At 52.1% G+C, this 16,437-nt stretch overlaps 1 protein-coding gene across 2 annotated transcripts in view; it reads right to left on the bottom strand.

Moving 5' to 3' along the window:
• SIRPA (signal regulatory protein alpha) overlaps positions 1-16,437 on the bottom strand; it is a 42,921-nt gene that overhangs the window by 6,870 nt on the left and 19,614 nt on the right. For both annotated transcript variants that reach the window (XM_027078721.1, XM_027078720.1), the window contains exons 4-7: positions 10,361-10,681; positions 9,446-9,775; positions 7,528-7,638; positions 4,497-4,521 (exon numbers count right to left, since the gene is read on the bottom strand). In XM_027078721.1, coding sequence (XP_026934522.1) covers positions 4,497-4,521; positions 7,528-7,638; positions 9,446-9,775; positions 10,361-10,681 — 787 coding nt within the window. The remainder of the gene's footprint in view (positions 1-4,496; positions 4,522-7,527; positions 7,639-9,445; positions 9,776-10,360; positions 10,682-16,437) is intronic.

Genomic DNA, 16,437 nt, shown 5'->3' with positions numbered 1-16,437 from the left:
CATATCGAACCCCTCCAGTCCGTCATCACCACCATCCAGGTTTTAAATTTCTGAGGAGCCTCTGGCGTCTCTGCTCTATTCCTGCCCTGCCTGCACTCCACTCCCCACATGTAAAATGCATCTGCGATGTCATATCATCTTTCTGCTTAAAACCCTCAACTCCTTCCCACCACGCAGTGAAATCCATCTCCGAGTCCTGACTGCCTGGCCTGCGTGACGTGCCCTCACCCAATGCTCTAGTCCTGTCTCCGCCCTCGATCACTCAGCTCTGGCCCCCTTGCCTCCTCCATGGTCTGTGAACACGTCCAACTGCTCCTGCCTCGGGGTCTTGGCACTGGCCATTCCCTCTGCCTGGTCTACTCTTGTTCCCGATATTCCCATGGCTAGAGCCTTCTCGCCCCTCAGCTGTCTCCTAAATGTCCCCTCCTTAGATGGTCTTCCCTGACCGCCCACCGCACACCCACCCCCTGCCCCCCCAACCTCTGCTCTGCGTCTGACTTTGTGTTATTTAGTCAGTGCCTGCAGCACATCGTGTATTAACCTCCTAGCTTGTTTGGTAACTTGCCTCCCTGTGGACCACTAGCTCCGTGTGGGCAGGGACTAGGCCCGTGTCATTCACCACCAGAGCCCTGACACCTAGTAATGGGCCGGTGCGCCATTAGCATGCCACAGATGTTTGCTGAATGAATGAACATCTCTCCCATGGGATCAAAAGTGCCACGAGACCAGGGCTAGTGTCCTTTTTGCTACTCTTTGCAATCCCCCGGCTTAAGGCCTGGCGCTCAATCCAGATGAATAAATGAAAAGAGTCAGGGAAGCCTTAAATATTCCAAGAATAAATTCAGTGAATGTCTGACAAGTGAACAAATGGCCGACCGAATGAACCCCAGTGCCCAATTAAGGGAGCAGAGCCACATTTTTCTCTCATCTGAGCTGAGGAAGATTACAACGTTCTCTTGTACGGTCCTAACCTAGGGAGTTAGAAATAGCCAGTCCCCCCACTGGCCCTGCAATCTGATGGGCCCTTTGAGCTCAAAGTGGTGGCATTGCCCCCTCCCCTGCTCCGCCCCCTCCCGGGGTGCTGGGTTGTTACCCATGCCAATGTCCTCTGGAAAGCGTCTGATCCCAGTCAGCCTAGCTGAAGCTGGCGGCTGCACGGGAAAGCACCATTACCGCTCACTAGCTAACGCTTTGGCTTAGAGAGATGAAAGGGAGCAAGTGATCTCACGGCTCCCTCGGTAGGCTCATGCTGGAAAAATAAAAAACAGGCAGAAAACGGTTGGCTTCTCTGGGGAAGAAGAAACAGTCAGCAAGAGGCACTGGATCAGTGATGAACAGCCTCAGCTTCAGCGTCAGAGAAATCTGGGTTGACTCGTGGTTCAGCACTTACTAACTGTGGGACCTTGGGAAGGTCTCACGACTTCTCTGAGCCTCAGTTTCCTCAAGCACAACATGGGGACAATAATAAGCTTCTAGAGCAGGGGTTCTCAAAGTCCAGCTCGGAAGCAGCAGCATCAGTGCCACCTGAGAACTTGTTAGGAATACAAATTCCGCATCAGAAACTCAGGGGGTGGCGCCAGTAATCTGCATTTTAACAAGCCCTCCAGGGAATTCTGCTACACACTCAAGTTCCAGAACCTCTGCTGAATTAACTGGGACAAGAGTAAATCATAGGATTTTTGCAATAATTAAATCACCAGTGGGCTAATATAGGTACAATCATAGATCTGTGCCTGGAACACAGTGAATGCCCGATAAATGTTAGCCGCTGATGCTGTTGTCATTATTATTATCGACACACCCCTTTTCTTCCAGAAATGTACTGTCTAATTGAGGAGATGACATGTAAAAAAATAGTGACAACAATAAAAACAAAACAAAAAAGAGAGATCCTTCCACATCTGGGGCTGTGAAGCCACTGACAGGGAGAGTTTTAGGGATTCAGGAAGTTAGAGATCGGGGATTGCTGTGGTGGTTTGGGACGTCATTTGTTCATTCATTTATTCAACACACCTTTACTGAGCACCCATTCCATTCCGGGCATGGTGCCAAGTTCAGCAGCAATTAGCGGTGAACGTGAGGGAAGTAACCCCTGCCTTCGAGAGGGGTGGGTTATACTATGGGGACAAGTGCAGAGACAACTTGGACACACTGGGGTGTCCATCCAGGGGCATCAGGAGAGCTCCCAGGAGGGGCCTCTGTCCCTGGAGGAGGTAACACCCTTGCTGAGCCCAGAAGGAAGAGCAAGAGGTAACCAGGTAAAAGGAGGGGCGCCTACACTAGCTTCCATGTGGCACAACTCCCGGGGGCGCTGTTCAGAGCCGGCCGTGACTGCCGCCCCCTGGAGCTGTGCAGACCCTGGGTGGCTCAGGAGCAGGGGTGGGGAGCACATCTCAGGGAGAGGCCCAGCGCGCAGGGCGAGGAGAGCGAGGATGCAGCGTGAGGGAGGAGGTGAAGGGGGGCAGTGTTGGCGGAGACACGGAATGTGAGCTCCAGGAGTGGCTGGGAGTAGAACTGTCCAGCGCAGCAGGGCTGGACCACGAGGTGCTTGAGGGCCTCAGGAGGGCATCTGGACTACCTCGAGGGCCACAGGGAGCCCCTGAGGGGTTTTAGGCAAAGGACGGAAGCTGAGCCTTGCCCTTGAGAAAGAGTGTACTTCAGTGGGAAGTGTGACAGTTGAAGGCCCGGCAACAGGAAGCACGTTTCCCTGGGGGCAGCGAGCAGCCTGGTTTTGCTGGAGTGGTGGCTCTGCTTGTTCAGGGATGGGGAAGCTGGGAGGCTGGCCAGGGCTCAGAGCAGGAAGCCACCTGCGGAGGTCAGAGCAGAAAGCAAGGCTCTCTCCCAAGGGCACCACAGACTCCCGCTGTGGGTCAGGAGGGACACATAGTGCTTCCTAGGGCCCTCCAGACAGGTCAGATGCTCTTGCTGTGTGCAACCGCAGTGCCTAGTATTTCCCCACTGCATCTGTGGTCCCCAACACAGGACACAGCACCCCTATGCCCCCAACCTTGGTATCGTCCTTGACCCTACAATCCATCGGCAAGTTCTCTTGGCTCTACCTGTGAAATATATCCAGAATCTGACCATTTCTAAGCCCAGCCCATCACCCTGGTCTAGGCCACCACCAGCTGCTTGGACAACTGCAGCAGCCTCTTCTCTGGCCTCTCTGCCTCCACCCTCACCTCCTTTACCTTGGTCCACACACAGTGGTCAGGGTGATGGCTTTTAAAACAAAGTCAGATCATCTCCCTCCTAAGCCTCCTCATCCAACCGGGAGTAAAACCCTGAGTCCTAACAGCTACAGGCCCTAGACCCCTGGCTTCCCCTCCAGATCCTCAGTTCTGCTTTGCAATTCTGAAATCCACAAAGCTCTAAAAATATCAAAAGATTTTCAAAACCCATTTGCTGGCAAAACCTGTCCCGAACCAACATGAAGCTATTTATAGTTTGTATTTATCGTCCTTGCTGTGGACGTTCATGTTTCCATGCAGGTACATTCACGTGGTAGATGATGGGGTGCTGCCTCTACTCTGCTGGGGTGAATGTCGGGGGCCTTCCCTAAAGCTGCAAAGTCTGGATTAGTCACCCATCTGCTGCATGGGCCACAGCTAAGGTACGTGGGCCTGCACCTCCTGACCTCATCCCTTCCTGTCCCTTCACTCCTTCTGCTCCAACGGCTGGCCTCCCCTATCCTCCCGGTACTGCCCACCTTGGGCCTTTGCCTCACCTGCTCTCTCGCCCAGCAGGTGTCCCCTCACAGGTCCCCAGCTCCAGGTCCCTGCTCATATGTCCCCTTCAGAGGAGGCCCTGCCCCTGCCCTCCCTGCCCCGCAGTCTCCATCCCCTTGCTGTGTTTGATTCGTCACCACCTGACGGGGCATTATACTGTTTTGCCTCCAGGCTTACTGCCTGCTTTTCTCACTGGCATCTGAGCCTCATGAAGGCCCAGACTGACTCTTGTTCACTGCTGTATCCTGAGTGCTCAGAACAGAGCTGGTGCACAGTAGAGACAGCAAAAATCACCGATAATGTGAACCAACAAACTAATGCACCATCTGTGATGTCATGTCATCGGCTTAGCTTCTGACCAGGTCACGGGCTTCAGGAGGGCACAGATGCTTCTATCCCACTCATGCCGGCATTGCCAGGGCCGTCTGTGCCAAAGCACTCAATGAATATTTAGTGAACGAAGGAAAGAGCAAAGTATACAATTTGGATTCGGGGGCAGAATGTGCAGGCGTTTTCTGCCACAGTCCAGATGGGATTTGATCAGGGTCTCACTGTCTGTGGACAGCAAGCAAGAAATCAGTGCCTCTGTGTGCAGAAATCCCCTCAAATCCCCTCATTTGAGGTAGTAATTACAGATGGACCTGGTGAGAAGAGCTCATAAAGGAAAAAAATAGTTGACTGGCGCAGTGGGTGTGCAGTATGCTTTGCAGTGTTGGAGGCAAACAACAAAATAACTACAAAAGCACCCGAGCCCAGTGATGCACTTACCTTGTAGAGGAAGTGGAGCCCTTGGCTGAAAGAGAGAAGAAAGAAAAGCCAGTTATTTAACCTAGAAACACACTTTGCTCACGTAACTTTGTGTGTGTGTGTGTGTGTGTAGGGGCGGAGGCAGAGGTTTACCTCCAAGGATGTTGGGAGGAATTATTGAAATCACCTCTAAACCACAGGAAACCCCGTGTCCACCCCACTGGGGTGGGCGGCCCATTATCTTCCATGGAGGAAGACCAGTGAGCTGGGCCTTCCTGCTTTCCCATCTCTGGGAATTGCCAAAGGTCAGATCCCAAAGCAGCCTTCAGCCTGGGAGGGGTCAACTGCCCTACCTCTGTCTGAGCCTCACTTCCATCCATCACACACCTTACCAGAGACCCTACAGCAAGCCTGGGTCCCCATCAGGGCCCTTCACTGCTGGAGAACAGGTTTTAGCAGGTCTGCTAGGTAGGGGAGTAAATGGGAATCCCACTTCTGCCACCGACTCGCTTGCTGTGTGACCCTCTGTGGGTCATCTTCCCTCTCTGAGCTTGGATTTCAGTGCTTTAACTCACAGGGTTGGGCTGGACATCCATTTTCATCTCACCACTTTCCAAAAAAGGATCTTGGGAGGAAAGAAAGGGTCCATCTGGCTCAGAGATTTTAAGCCTGTGATATGGGGCATCCCACAGAGAAGCCACTGGGGATCAGCCACCAGTTGACTCTCATTTTGCTGTAAAACTGTAATTAAAAAGCAACATGCACAGGCAAATGTGCTCTGCACCACATTGTAACAGGCTGGGGGCTGCCACAATGCAAGAATTCTCACTGCCAGATTAACGCTTGGTGCCTGGGCAGGTACTGGATTTTTAGGTGAGTGACACCAGTTAGACGCTGCAGCTCAGCATCTAACATTTGAATGGAAGATGATGGGTTGCCAAGTGCTGGGTCATGAGTCATCTCAGGGAGTCCAGTGATGGGACCAATCATCTCCATTTTATACCAAGGACACTGGATGACTCCCTAAGGTCACACAACTGATAAGTGATAGAGTTGAAATTAGGATATTTCACTGTGAGTATGAGGTAGAGGATGGCAGATACCTCCAGGGACCAATGAGGGAGAAGGGGTGTCTCATTAGGATGGAGGTGAAGTGCAGAGTGGTCTCAAACAAAGTCCCTGGAGACCCACTGTCCAGGTGTGAATCCTGGCCTCAGCACTCACCAGTTGCGAGACCCTGAGCAAGTTTTATAACTTTCCCATGCCTCAGTTTCCTCATCTGTGAAGTGGGGTTAGGTCTGTGAACAGTGCCTGGCACATCAGAAGATCTGACTGAGGGCCAGTTGTCACTGTCTCTAGAGCCTATGTGTGAGAGCTGGGCTCTGCACACAAGCAGACGCACCACTCAGGGCTGGGTGGCCTTCACCAGCATCTGCAGCTCTCCAACCCCCTCCCCCTCCGGAACACTGGGTCACCGATGCCCAGGCCCATGGTAATGAGCTCACATGTGCCGGAGCCTGACGTGGTGGCCAGGGATGAGGCTCCAAAGGGGACTGGGACACTAGTGGACACCGTGAACGCTCCATCCAAGGGCTGGCTTGTCACTCTTGGTGGGCAACGGACCCTGCTTCCCCACCTGAGGAGGAGTCCTTCCTGTGCGGGGGCGCCAGGAATGTTAGGGAAACCACCCTGTAGATCATCTGGCATCATTCTGGATTCCAGAGATGCGGGCCCTGACGCCAGCCCTCCTGGACGGGAGCTGGAGGCTCAGGCAGTGTCTCAGAGCTGAGTCCCTCCAGCCAGCCCAGCGGGGAGGGAAACTTGGGGACCAGAGGAAAGGGGGTGCAGGAGGGGTGCGTGGCTGATGCACAACACGCCCGTTGAGCTCTGCCTGGAGGTCTGGGTGCAGAAGCACAGCTCGGGACCACACTTTGCACCTTATAAGCTGCGGCACCTGGTGGGTCAAAACCAGCATTTTTAAAAGAATATAGTATAAAATATGACAAAAAGGAAAATATCAGAGTTCCAATTTTATAGATGGGGTGTGTGTGCATTGGGTTGAGACATGAAATGTATTTCTATCACTTGTAGCCAAAAAAGTTTCAGAAACACTGGCTTAAAATAGTCTCCTTCAAGAGTGGGAAAGAGAACATGTATCCTTTTAGGTCTGAGAATGTGTCAGAGCTGCTGTTTCACATGAGCTTATTTGTTTCATAACTAGCCTCCAAGGCAGGCACTGCCACACCCATTCTACAGGTGAGGAAATGGAGGCCAAATTGTTCAGAGCATAAAACAAGGGTCTGGAACCCTAGTTTGTCTGACTGTAGAGTCAGAGGTCTGGCTACAGCAACAACTACACACACACACACACACACACACACACACACACACACACGTGCTTGCCCACGCACATGCATGAGCATGCAAACAAGGGGACGATGTCCTGGATTTGAACTTATACCCTCCTGCTGCAGTCCAAGGCCACACACCTTGCCACAGTGAAGGGAGCTTTCCAGGGAGGTGGCTCGTGTTTCCAGCTCATGTACAATACTGACGACAGGAGTTAACATTTATTGAGCACTTGCTGTGTGCTGGGCATCTTACTAACATTGTACCCACAGTCAGCCATTTAATCCTCCCAACGGGCTCAGAAGTAAGTTGTGGTATTATCCCCACTCCCTTCTAGCCTCCTGCCAGGGTGCCGGGTATGTAACCTGGACAGGTAAGGGGAAAGCAGAAGTCTGCCCGGGGCTCCTGGGAAACACTGTTTCCTCCCTGAGGTCCTCTTGACACCCTCGCATCTCCCTGCTTGCCACCTTGGTAGTGGTCCCATGAGGATGTGAGGCCTGGAGCAGTGATGGCTGCGGGGGTGCTGACCCACCCAGATTCCAGCCTGGTGAAGGGCCCACACAGTCATGGCACTGTTACCTTTGGACTTCTTGTTACCGGGAGTAACTGGACATCTTTATGGCTTAAACTGCATGAGGTCTCCCCCTCTGGGAAGGACAGTCCAGGGGCAAACTCATGAGGAGGAACTGAGAGATGCACCCACCTTTCTTCTGTCTGATTCGGAGGAGGTAGAGGGCGGCGATCATCAGGGCCACCAGCAGGGCACACACTATGCCCACCACGATGAAGATACTGTTCCAGTTGTCAGCCTTGTCTAGGACCACACAAAATAGAGGCTTCTTGTAGGAAAATTTAAAACAAAAAAAAAGGAAAACCCACTGCCCCTATTCACCATGAGGCAGGCTTCATTAATGGAAAACATCTGGCTCAGACATTTCAGGCCACATGGGCACGTCCATGGGTCTGCACACACCTCTCCTCATGGGTTACCCACCGGCAGTGCAAAAACCGTGCTGAGGTAACAGGGGGGAAACGCTGCCGTCAGCCTCGGAGAGGCCCAGCTGCAGGGCATGGGCGGGAATCTCCCTCCCGAGGAACAGACATATGTTCCTCCTCATCTAAGTGAGCCGTGGGGCGGCCACACAGGGAGCTCCTAATCATAGCTGGGGCATCACACAGCGCAGGGGGCAGGGGTGGCGAGGAGTGCTGGACGTGCGTCTGGACATGCAGAGCCCCGAGACTGTGCCCTGGTCCGTGCCCAGGGCCTGGGCCTAGGAGTGCTGAGCCCAGGACATGGGACACGGAGACAGGGCAGGGGTGGCGCCGGGCACAGGCAGGGGACCCCACATGAGGGCACAGTGGGAGGCCAGGAGCAGGTCTCAGACACGTGGGTTCAAATCATTGCCCTCTGTGGTGTGACCTTGAGCAGGTCATTTAAGCCCCCCTCACACACTGGCTTATGTTACTGAGGCCAATAGTAATCTCTACCTCATTGGATAGCTCTGAGGATTACCTCACTAACTAAACCAGCTCGCACATCAACCAGCTAATTCACTCTTTCGTCATTTCTAAAAGTATTTCTTGAGTGTCTACTGCATACCCAGCACTGAAGCTATAATGCTGCGACAGTTATGGTCCTAGCAGCTGAGACTCAAAGCTGGGGGATCACCAGGGTCACCTCCCTCAACATTGCCAGAAGCAGGCAGAGCAGCCCAGAGACGGGCACTGACTTGTCCAAGCTCCCCAGCAAGACTGTGACAGGCGGAGTGGATCCACACAACCTGTCTCCAGGGGCAGGGCTCATCCTGTGAAAACCAGCCACTGGTGGCACCAAAGGGCACCGTGACAGGCCCAAGGCTTCTTTAGAGCTGTTTCCTTCAAGGATGCACGAAGGAAGGAAATGGACTCTATTCTAATCCATTCAAAGGGTCGCTACATACAAGTGTACAGGTGATGGAACATTCCACAGTGGTACCAAAACGCCAACTAGGTGCTGCCGTTTTGAAGAAAGAAGGGAGACACATCGACAACAGGTTGGATGGGGGCTGACACCTTTCACTCTCCCAGAAGGGTGGCAGCATCACCATCACCTTAAATGGGCCTAGAAATGTTCCCTGGGAATCGTCCCACAGAAATAGCTGTGCATGTAACAGAATGTGTACAAGGACATTTAGTGCAGCACTGATTTTACTTGAGATAAGCCACAGACACCCTGAAGCCCCCAATCCTACTCCCAGTGGGGCACCCTTGCGATGGCAGCCAGGGAGACAAGGCCCAGGTAAGAAAGAGCAAGCCGGAGGGAGGAGGGCGGACATGGAATGGTGAAAACAATTACTGTTAGTGAAAGAAAGCAAGAGGTAGGACGCTATGGACTGGACGATCTCTCTCCTTCCCTACTTTCTTTCTTTCATGGATATTTATGTCAAAAGATCTGTAAAGAATATACCAAACTCTAACAAGTGGTCACTCTTGGGGGTGTGGGGTTTGGGGGCGGGAACTCACTCTAAAGTTCTACTTTACATCTATTCATTTCTAGATTGTTCTATAAAAAGCATGAATTACTACCTTTAATATTAAATAAAAAAGGTAAAGAACTGGGTCAGTTGGATTGGAGGCCTCACCAATACGTTCATCTGCATCCTGGTTCTTCTGGGGAGCAGAGGCCTCCAGGGTGTGGTTTTTGGTGACCGCCGGCTGTCCGTCATGCTCCACCTGGCAGGTGAGCAGCACAGCCTCCCTGTGGGCAGATGAGTTCACCACGAGCCAGCTCGTCCGGTTAAAGGTCCCATCCTTGTTCTCTATGAGGGTCGAGGCCATGTCCATTCGGGACACATTTCCGTTCTCCAACCAGGTCAGCTGTAGGCGCTGGGGGTAGAACTTGTTCACCTGGCAGGTGACATTCACCTGGTTCCCCACCCTGGGGTGTTGGGTAATCGTCAAGGTAGGCGGAACTGAAACAGCACAGGCAGAAGCTCTGACCTTATGGAACCAACAGGTCACAGGAGAGGGGCTGGATAACAGCTTCCAGCACAGCAAGGGAGCCACCAGAGGACAATGTCAGGCATGCAGCAGGCGCTCAAACACCGAGGGTGTCTTTGCATAGAAATGAAATCATAAGCACACTGCAGGGCGCACAGTAGGTGCTCGAGGACTGGGCTCCTAGTAGGTTAATGATGTGTGTCATCTACAAGCACAGCCCCTGGCATGCAGTTGGAATATAATACCTGCAGCAAAATATACGAGATCGCCAAGCACATAGGGGCCTGGCTTATAGTAGGTGCTCAGTAGTTGGAGAAACTATCGATAAAGTAAAGGAAACTACTCAGCACAGTGCTCGGCACATGATGGGTGTCCACCTGGCAGCTGCCGTTAAAACGGTAGTTAGTGACCAGCTCATCTAGGAGCCTGGTGATGGGGCAGGACTGTCAGGAAGTAGATTCCAGGCAATTTGAGGCCTGGAGCAAAAAGCAGGGAGGAGGAAGGGGCTGGGGCCTTGAGAGCAGGTGCGGGCTTAGGCTGGCGTGAGGGGCTTCTACCTCGGATGGTCTCAGACAAGTTGGCTGTCCCACGAAGAGGAGGGTCTCCCTGCAGGGTGATGTGGGTCACCTCGCAGATGACCTGGGAGCGAACATCCCCCGGGGCCAGCACCACCTTGGTTGTGCTGGAGATGCTGTAGGAAACGTTGTTTCCCTCCGGTTCCACGTCGGTCTGGGAGGCTGAGAGCTCATTGCCATTTTTGAACCATTTCAGGGAGATGTTTCTGGGGGAGAACCCGTGGGATTTGCAGGTGAAGCTCACTGTCTGCTCAGGTGTGACCCTCACTGTGGGGCCTGATACCACAGGAGGAGAGGGTTTGGCTACAAAAGGAACATTTATAAATGATGAACATGATTGTAATTATCATCACTAATGATAAAAATGTGACGCAGTTAAGAACCACCACACATAATGTGATGCAGTTAAGAACCACCACACATATTATGTTTTAAATTCTTCAAATAGTTCTGGGAGGGCAGTGTCATCATCCTCATCTGACAGAGGAGACACACAGGTTCCCAGAGGTGACTCTGAGTCAGGGGCAGGGCTGACATCGAATTCCAGGCCTGAGTTCAAAGTCCACCTTCTTACATCTGCCAGGTGATTTCCCACCAGTTTGGGCAAAGGAACAAAAGTACTGATTGGTCTCACTCTCCCATTAACTGTTCCTAGCTGGGCTCCCCCTGGAAAACTTAGGTAAGTTCGGAGAAGTGTTCACAGAAGTAAATGCAGGGGAAGCGGGGTCATCGCGGGACCACATGGAAGCTGAGCCAGGCTGACCGTCCAACGAGAGCTGTGGCCATGGCACCTCCCAGCTCCTCGTCTGTGAAAGGGGACAGCAGGCATTACCCTTCCCGGGCTTCAGTGAGGGTTAAATCAGGCAGTGGGAGCATTTTTGCTATGAGTAAAACACAAGATGATTCTCAAAATTAAACAAACACAGATCCCTCTTTAACCCAGACTGTATTTATATCCCTTCAGGTATCTATGAATTTACTGCATAGTTTTCATTCTTTCCACAAATATTCCAGTAGGACTAATGTGCCAATCCTTGAATTTGAAAGGAAGGGAGCAAAGGGATGTTTTTCGAATCTGGGTTCCTCTCCTGGGTCAGTTTTAGGTTGAAACAAAGATCATTGAGTGCTAAGAAACCAAAGGCGGTTAATTTCTTAATTGTTATTAAATCAGAAGAGACATAGACACAGGCCTATGAAGCAGCAGAAGCACCTCTTGTGTCCTGAAAATGGACACAAATCAGCAAATCAAAAGTGAGGGCAGGGGCTTCCCTAGTGGCGCAGTGGTTAAGAATCCGCCTGCCAATGCAGGGAACACGGGTTCGAGCCCTGGGCCGGGAAGATCCCACATGCCGCGGAGCAACTAGGCCCGTGAGCCACAACTACTGAGCTTGCGCGTCTGGAGCCTGTGCTCCGCAACAAGAGAGGCCGCGATAGTGAGAGGCCTGCACACCGCGATGAACAGTGGCCCCCGCTCGCCACAACTAGAGAAAGCCCTCGCACAGAAACGAAGACCCAGCACAGCCATAAATAAATAAATAAATTTATATATATAAAAAAAAAGTGAGGGCAGTTTCTCCCTGTAGAAGGGTCCTCTAGGGTGTCTCCAAATTGTTCGTTATTACGTAACACCTCCTGTAAAAGTTGGCAGACAGCAACTATTATAAATATTTGCATTTGTAAATATTTAACTTGCTTCCTAAAACTCATCAGACATTTTGAGGACATAGCAAGGAGGTGTTACTTGAATAAATCAAGTCATAGAAACACCAGCATCCTGGACGTAAGTAAAGGGAGCAGACACTGTGATCAGTTAGCACTTACAGAGAGTTTTGGGGAGCCTAGTGCTGGGCTGATTCCTCTAGGAACCTCAGCTCTCTCATTCCCCACATCAGTCCTGAGAGGGAAGCTCGAGAGTGGCCCCATTTATGGGATGAGGCTCAGGGAGGACGCAGCTGGCCAAGGGCACCCAGCGAGGAAAGGCCAGAGCTCATCTCACTGCCCACAGGACTGACTGATTTTAGGGTCTCTGATCTTTACTTAAGCCTCAGTGTCTGATTCTAGACAAAGTGGATAAAGCACCACTTGGTAAGATGAGTGAGGATGTATGTAAAACACAGAGCCTGGCATATAGTTGCTTAATCAATAATACAGTAACATCTTAATCATAAGATCTGGTCATTCCTAGGTCTGAAACTATGTATTTATTCTCTGAGTAAGAAGGCAAAACAAAAGTATTATGGAAAAAACAAGAAAAGTCTCAAATCTTGTTCCCTGCAGCTGCCATGAAAAATCCACATGAATAGAGGAGCAGGAAACCACCAAATTATGATTCTCTCCCCCTTTTTAAAAATAATCCCCTCAGGGAAAAATTTGGGGGAACTGGCTTTCAAAACACACAAGGGATCATAGGCATTTTCCTGCAGGTCAGCCCTTTACAGAAGCTGGAAGCATTTTGAAAGGAGGGAACACGTTAGACTTGGTCAGTGTCACTGCGGTGTACTGAGGCAGGAGGGCTCTGGGCTGAGCAGAGAGGGTCTACAGGGATTCTAGCACCTGTTTACACACACACACACACACGTGTTTAAAATATGGGAAAGTTTCCCCAGAGATGAAGCTCGGGTCTGAACAGGGTGGTCTGAGTGCACAGGAAGCCCCTCTCAGCCCAGATGAGCTCACCGGTGTCTCTGCCTCTCCACTCAGGCTGACTTCTTTGGGCCTCCTAAAAGCTGTCACTGTCCTGGACTATTCTGAAGCACCCACACCCGGAAGAAGTGTTCTTACAACTCAGGCACCACGGGGGACCCACCTTCGTCAGGGAAAAACCACAGCCTTCCCTCTGTGATCTCAGAGAACATGCAGATCAGGGCTCCTCTGTCCTGGCTGGGCACCAGCATCCTCTGCAGGAGTTAAAACACTCACCTGCCCAGGCCCACATCTGGCCACTTAAATCAGAATTTCTAGGGTGGGGATAGGGTCACGGGAGCTCTTCCCTGTCTCCCAGGTGACTCAAATGAGCAGCTGAGGTTGAAAGGCACCCAGCCCCACCCCAACTCCAGTTGTACTTAGTCCTGGAGGGAAAGTGACCCATCCGAGGTCCTCTGGCTCCAGCACATCAGAGCTCACGTTGGTGGAACACGTTCCGGGTGCCAGGCTCTGCTCTAAGCTCTTGACATGTATCCTTCATTCAGTCCCTGCAGCAGCTCTGTAAGGGCAGTGCTGTCACTGATGGACGAGGACACTGAGCACCAGTGTGGGGAGGGACTTGTCAGAGGTCCCAGAGCCGGGACAGGGCAGAGCTGGGATGGAGGCCCAGGCAGGGGGGGCTCGGCCCAGGCTCTCAACTGCTGTGCACTGAGCTCAGTGACACCCAACCCACTCCATCCAGGGCTTCCTAGATCCTCTTCAGTCATCACAGACCCCTGAAAGGCAGCGTGATTACCACCATTGCACAGATGGGGAGACTGAGGACTAGAGGGAACTGAGATATGCCCAAGATCACACAGCCTGGGAGGCCAGCACCATCGCTCCCTGAGGGGCTGTCCTGTCACCAGGTCGTTGTACCCTCAGGACGTAATGCAAAGGCTGTGTGATTATCCTCTTTCTACACGTGAGGAAATGGGACCCAGCACAGGGAACTGGGTCACAGCCTTGAAATAACACCTCGATTTGGGGGGCCCCTACTCTGCTGGTGATTTAGACAGAGCACCTCAAATCCTTCCAACTCTCCTGAAAGGAGACCATGATGATCACCATTTTACAGATGAGAAAACTGAGGCTGAGAGAAATGAAGGGACTGTCTCCTCACCCGCCCACTGTGTTCCAGAAGTGTTTCCTGTCACCTCCAAGCTTTCATGGCCATCAGCAGAGCAAGCACCCCACCTTCACAAGCCCCCACACTACCACCACCCTCCCCTTTTCCCTCTGAGATTCTTGACTTCAAGCAACTACAGGGAGGAGTGGCCTCTGAGTGCCCAGGCCTGGGGACCCTGTAGCAACAAGGAAAGACATGGGCCCCTGACACCTGTGTCTAGAGTATGAACTCTTGATCACACAGGGCCCCCAGCGCCCTCCCCCTCCTCATCCTCGGCCTGCAGAGCCAGGAATGGGCGTGCATGGTGCTGCTGGGACTGCACTGGCCCCTCTCTGTGCTGTTCACGCTACACTTCCCGGAGCTGCTCCCCCATGAGGCCTAGTGAAGAAGCAAGATCGCAACAACAGAGGGAAAAACTCCTGGTGCTTTTAAGTGTGTCTTTTAGGAACATGTTCAGGACATCACAAAACACTGTAGTATCTGTCTGATCTGGTTGTAAAGGTAGTCCTGCCTCTCACACGGGACTTCTCATAGTTATTACTGAAGAACAGAAAAATACAGGATTTTATAGGAGAGGGTTGAAGCTTTCTCTACACTTTGACAAGCACAGTGGGGGTGCAGAGAGCAGGGTGTGAGTCAGGATGCTGGGGGTTCAGTCTTGGCTCCCCTACCTGCTCACCAGCCACATCCCTTTCTGAGCCTCAGTGTCCTTATCTGTAGAAGGGAAAACAGACAGCCCTTCCTTCTGAGCACTGGTTATAGGGAGAAAAGGCCATGAGGAAGAGTCAGCATCTGTCAGGCTGCTGTTCCCTGGTCCCCTCCCCTTGCTCCCTTCTCATCCAGGGAATCCTCTGGGCAGGCGGCCTGGGGACGAGGACGAGCAGCCTCCTGGGAGGCAGCAGATCTGAGTGGTGGTGGAGCCACTTACTAGCTGTGATTGGCTGAGCAAGGAACCACCAGCTGGGAAGTTTAGTAATAGCTGCAAAGTCAGGATAAAGGCGCCTTCCCTACGTCCAGGGGTAATGGGGAGATTCGATTGCTACCACATCTAGGAGGGAAATTTGGCAATATCCACACGAATTAAAATACACATAGTCCATGATCTAGCAATGCCACCTCCAGCGGGCATCTCCCACTTGAGTACAGTGATGCAGGACAAGATTATCCACCGCAGTGCTGTTCTAATATCCTAAGTTTGGGAACAACTTGATATTTGTCAACAGAAGACTGACAGACGCTGTCTCCATATGCTGAGTGCTTTGCAGCTGCTGAAACACTGGGCAGCTCCAGGTGCTGATATGGAATGAGGGAATTGTGGCTAAAAATAGGGAGAGGTTCCCAGTCACCTTGGGCCTCAGGGCCTGAATGTGAGGGGCATTCTGAACCTTGGGGAAACCTATGTAAAGGCTCCCTGTTCAATGGTTAATTCAAGGAGCTTCAACCTTGTCCCCTCTATGTGCCAGGCTCTTCCATGAAACCAGTTCCAATGGTGGTGCAGGAAGGAGTCTGGCCTGGAAACAGATTGGGTTCTGGAAGGATTCCCTCACTGACCATGTGACTGCGGTCTAGGTCCCTGTCACGTCTTGGCCTCAGGCTCCCCAAGTGTACGTTGTGGGTTGCACTGGATGGTGTATAAGGTCCTCCCTGTGTCACAGTCCAGGATTCAGGAGTTAGGAAGAGGATCCAGGGTCCTTGCGAGAAAACTCTAAATGAGCACCTTTGCTACCTCAATGGGGCAGCCCCTAAGTCACCCACATGGGGAACCTCTTCCCTGGGGAGGGACATTCTGAGATGACCCAGCTCTGCTGGGAGCCTTCAGTGACTCTGTGAGTCGGTCCCTGAATCACAGGAGGGTTTTCCCAACAGACCCCCAGGAAACACCCAACCTCTGGGCATCTCCTCTAGCCCGGGCCGTCAGAGTAAACACTGAACCTATGCCTCTAGGAATTTCTTCTCAGTGTGATGTTTCTGAAGAGGAAATAAAGAAACCCTGCCCTGAATAGACTTCTCTTTGGAAGGGGAGAGAACATAAGTTCCATGGGAGAAGAGCCTTGTCTGCTTTGTTCACTGCTGCTTCCACAACATCTGGAGCAGGGCCTGCACACAGTAGGTGCTCGATAGGTGCTGAATAAAGAGAAGACTCAGCCACACTGAGGGGAGCACTCTCTGGAGGCAGGAGGTGATACCTGGGCTGTGACGGGGCAAGTCGCTCAGACCTTCAGTTCCCTCAGCCCTGGAACCAAAGGGC

This window comes from Aethalodelphis obliquidens, unplaced genomic scaffold, assembly GCF_003676395.1.
Source record: "Aethalodelphis obliquidens isolate GAN/ISIS:26980383/991018 unplaced genomic scaffold, ASM367639v1 scaffold42, whole genome shotgun sequence".
Classification (NCBI taxonomy): Eukaryota; Metazoa; Chordata; class Mammalia; order Artiodactyla; family Delphinidae; genus Aethalodelphis; species Aethalodelphis obliquidens.
This window is presented reverse-complemented; position numbering and strand designations above follow the sequence as displayed.